We start from the raw sequence: 5,006 nt of genomic DNA, 5'->3' as shown, positions 1-5,006 counted from the left end.
TGAAATAAAGTGGAAACCAACATATACCAAGATATTTTGCAAGAAGTAGCAACTTCTTTGCTACAAACGTATTTCTGCTTCTCTTCTACCTCTCTTTATGAACGTAAGTAAAAATGCAATAGCAATAGCAAAAAGTTTGCATTTTCCACGTGTTAATGTGTTTCATTCGAGTTTTAAGCTTAATCTATAATGTACTCTTTGTTTCTTGCCTCCTAACCTGTTTATGCATTATTTTATGTGTTTTACCGATAATCATGTTTCTTGTGACGTGTCGATCGAGATAGAAGTTGACGAACTCCAGAAAAAACAAAAAACAAAATTGTACTTTACTTATTGATATGCTGCAACATATATTTTATATATGAAGAAATTATGCTAGTTTAACAATTGAGGACTCGCTCGAAATTTTTGTAACATAATTATTCACTACCGATAGAAAAACTCAATAGCAATTAAACTAACAAAGTAAAAAATATGGTCTGTATTTTTATTATTATGATCATAAAAGCAAATACTTTATTATTGTAAAAGAATTAAAAGTCATATGAAATACTCCTAACGGGATTATTTTAATCTAATGTGAAATTTTACGTATATTAATCTATCTGTAAAAAAATGTTTACTTATAACTATAAAAAAGAAACTATGTTAGAAGTTAATAAGAGACGCAATATTAATATTACAATACCTTTGCTAATGGTATACACGTTAATTGACAATTGAGCATTTGCATTATGACGCATGATTAACGCATTAATTTACAATTATGCAAATATATACATATAGTAACAATCATTAAACTATTCTGAACACAACACAATTTTATGATTGGTTAAAAATTGCATTAATATCTGTATCATAAAAGAATTCTGAAATAATCTAAGAATTTATAAGGAATTGTTATACACGCGCGCGCGCATACACGCAAACAAATCATTTTCAATCAATTTTGATGTCATTCTTTGAAGTTATATTTTTAATATTAATTTTTTTTGTTCTTTTCTAGATGGAGGAAATATGTGGAAAAAAACCTGGTACTACTATTTATGTATACAATGATTACACATACAACAAAGATTCTCGTAATCCAAATATTCTACGATGTAATACTCGTCGATCTTCAAAATGTTCTGGCACTCTTAAAATTGATAATAATGGTGAAGTACGTTTAGTCCAAGATCATACTCATATTCAAACAAAATGGAAAGTAACACAATTTACAATGAAGCAAGAAATGTTGCAACTTTGTCGAGATACAGCTTCACCATTGAAAGAAATATTTGATAATGTCTGCAGAAAGTAAGTATTTCTTTTGATACATACATATTTTTAGGTCATATAATTTAAAAAAAATACTCATTTTTTATTCAAAACAAATATTAATTGATTCTATGAGTTTTATTTCAATTCTATGAGTATAATTATAAGAGTTTTGTGCACCTTTTCTAATTTTGTTATTGTACCGGAGGAAATCTATTTTAATCTATTTATTTTAAGCTAGAAGAATCTCTTACTTTTCAGAATAAAACACTGTATTATATATAAGAATATCTTAACTCAAAAATATAGTCATGAAATAGAGATCAGCTTATCTTTTAAAGAACTTGCCTGTCCTCTAAAGGTTTAATACAGTAAAGATTATAACTCCTCTTGTTTTTTTGTTTTTTTAAATATCTATATGAAATGCATAATGATATAAATAATTTATGCATATATCTTTATATAAGATTTTTCAAGAAATACTTGATAATTATAACATGATATAATATACTTATAATATATTTTTAACTTTTTATTTAATTTATAGTTATTTTAAACCTAAAATACTCTTGTTGTAATATCGCTTTTGTTATAAATACTGTACTCATGTTGTATAGTCAACTATGTAATAGAAAATAATATATATTAAAATGAAAGTAACACAAAGTGGTAACGCCTTTTAATATTGCAAAGAGGTTTATAGCATTTCATAATAATACTTTTATATACCATTGTCTTATCTATAATCATTCTATAATATTTTTTATTATTGTATTTGTAGGCTATTCGATAACGGTGACTGTATTCGTGGCGAGGTGGACAGGAAAACACACGTATTTCTATAACTCTCTATATATTTGCTCTTCGTACAATACACGTCTGAACGCTAAGACACCGTGAGCTCTTGTGAGCTCCCACAACGACCGCACGTAAGCGTGGCGCCCCGAGGCTCGCGCCACTCGGGAGCTGCCCTCTAGAAGGGCGGGAGCACGTCGCTCGTTCAAAGCCCGGCTTCTCATAGTATTCGATTACTTAAGTTTTTAAATGGAGATTAAAAAATTCTTATTTCTGTGCAAAAAGAGAAACAAGAATTTAAAAGTAGAATGCAACATACATTATTTATTTTATATATTGAATGTTATTTATAGTATAATGTTTCATGCTATTATTTTTTTGTAACTAGCGTGATTAAACCATTACATTCCATCAGTTGTATAAACATACATTTTTACAAAGAATTTCAATATAAGATAAGGCTCTTGGGTACTGACCACAGCCATCTTGAAACGTGATATCAGAAGCGAGAAATTACACATCGAAAATCTTTGCAACATACTGTCAAATAAAAAGATGAATGAAAACTAACTGTAGATTGCTGTGGCATACATGTGGGGTATCAAATCAAAACTCGTTTATTCACTTTCGTTATTTTGTGAGAAATTAAAAGAAAATATTTTTTATTTGGTTTCGCAACTCCAAAAGTTTTACCGATCCTTTTTATGAAAGTGCAAAATACTCAGATTATTAAATATAACACCTAAAAACTTTTGAGTTGCAAAACCAAATAAAAAATGTTTTTTTAATTTCCCACAAAATAGCATAAGTGGAATAAACGAGTTTTTATTTGACAGTATATTGCAAAGTAAATTTCTCGCTTCTGACGTCTGACAATTTCCAATATGGTTGGCGAGGAACCAGGAGCCTTAAGGATCAAATGTTACGAATTTTTTTTACAAAAAATGTAATCAACGAATAATTACTATAAATAAGATAATTTCTTATACACTAGTTAATAAAAAAATAAAAAAACATTTGAAAATGATATGTATATTTTAGCGATTATACTAAAAAAGGAAATGTCATTTAAGTTATTTTATTCATATTTGTTATTTAAAAATATATTATCTTTTATAAGTAAAAAATAATTTGATACATATTTACTTATATAATGTCTGTACTATCTTGTTTGTCCAGGTAATTCTAATTCTGTAACGTATAATTTATGATTATTACCCATTTATATTTGTACTTGTAATATAGATATCCTGAAATAGCTGCAACATTATCGTATACAACATTAAAACCTACATTGTACCGTGAAAGAATCAAACTTCGCCCAAGTTTACCAAAAGATATGGAGACTCTTATTGCAAATGTATCAACATATGAACCTCTTGAAAGATTTTACAAAGGAAATGTGACCTGTAGAGATGGGAAAAAAGCATTAATATTTTCAAGTAATGAGCTGTTACAAGAATTACAAACATCAACAGAACTTTACGTGGATGGCACTTTTAATGTAAGTTCATATTTTTTATAATATAATATACATTGTCTTTTTTATATATCTAAATAAAGATAATAACATATTTCAATAATGCAAACTTTTTAGATTGTTTCACGTGTACCAATGATGAGCCAAATGTATACACTACATATCCGACATATGAATGTAGTAAGCATTGAACATACATTATGCGTTACATTAACAGAAAGTACATTATAACAGCGTGTATAATCAATTGCTATTTGTTACAGGCAAATACTTTTCAATAAATAAAGACAAAAAGCATGGAAAAGTAATACAATTATAATAGAAGTTTATTTTACTCGTTTTCTATTAGCAGTTTTTAAAAATATAAAACCATTTTGTTAATAAGCACTGACTTTATTCTTTTAAAAATAAATATGAAAAAGTTAATAAAAAATATAATATATTTGATAGATGCTTTACACATACACTCACGGACGCACGCACATACACATACATACGCATACACATACATACACATACATACGCACACACATACACGCACTGTGAAATTAGAAATTATGTAAAAATATAATAAATCATATGATTTCTTTTTTTTCGTAATAAAATATACGCTTTTCAATGTTTTTGTTTCATTTTAAATAATAATATTATCGGTTTGAACAATAATTTAGGCTTTCTACTTCATATCTTTATATATTTAAATACCTTGTATAATTTTAATAATAAGTTTACTTTAATTTAACACATTTGCAGGGTATTGCTACAATCTTTATTTTGAGTGAAAGTCGTTCTAGTAATATGTATAGAGCGATTTGGAATAAAGTTATAGAATTAGTGCCAATGATTCGACAAAATTTAAAATTTATAATGAGCGACTATGAGATGGCAGCCATGAAAGTCATAAATGAACAATTTCTAGCAGTAGAGACACATGGATGCTGGTTTCATTATAATCAGGTATTATGATTTTATATAATTTATTTTTCATGTATTTCATTTTGTGCTATTTACATAAATCATAATATATTAATATAAATATTTGGAAAAAGGAGGCTATGAGTCAAGCAAATTATGTGCTGAATTTTAATTCATTTTATAAAGTGAAATTACAAATAATCCTGATTGAGTTATCTTTAATATAATTAAAATCCAATTTTATTATAATATATCGTAATATAAAGTATAATGTGAAATATCCATATAATCACGTTTATTTATAATTGTATTATAACATTGATTATAACAATGATGACTTGATAGTTCTTTGCATATAATATTGATAAGAAAGAACACTATTTTAAAAAATCCGTTTTTGTACAGAAAAATTTTTAAATGGAAATATGATTTGATAAATGTTGATCGTTTTTAGTTAATAAATTTCAATTATGGTCACTTTATATATACAATATTTCAATAACGATATAAAGATAGATTTTGTTACATTGAAGATAACATAATTAGGAACGTTTGT

The 5,006-nt window shown here is 26.5% G+C and overlaps 1 protein-coding gene across 1 annotated transcript; it reads left to right on the top strand.

The window, feature by feature from the left end:
- The first annotated feature begins 6 nt into the window (after positions 1-6).
- On the top strand, positions 7-4,357 carry LOC112464539. Its single transcript, XM_025031585.1, has 6 exons — positions 7-103; positions 1,007-1,299; positions 3,301-3,559; positions 3,653-3,715; positions 3,799-3,839; positions 4,289-4,357. Exons 1-5 carry the CDS (start codon positions 98-100, stop codon positions 3,814-3,816), a joined length of 639 nt encoding a protein of 212 aa, XP_024887353.1. The 5' UTR covers positions 7-97; the 3' UTR covers positions 3,817-3,839; positions 4,289-4,357.
- The last annotated feature ends 649 nt before the right edge of the window (positions 4,358-5,006 follow it).

Source organism: Temnothorax curvispinosus, unplaced genomic scaffold, assembly GCF_003070985.1.
Source record: "Temnothorax curvispinosus isolate PA1 unplaced genomic scaffold, ASM307098v1 QBEX01014287.1, whole genome shotgun sequence".
Lineage (NCBI taxonomy): Eukaryota > Metazoa > Arthropoda > Insecta > Hymenoptera > Formicidae > Temnothorax > Temnothorax curvispinosus.
This window is presented reverse-complemented; position numbering and strand designations above follow the sequence as displayed.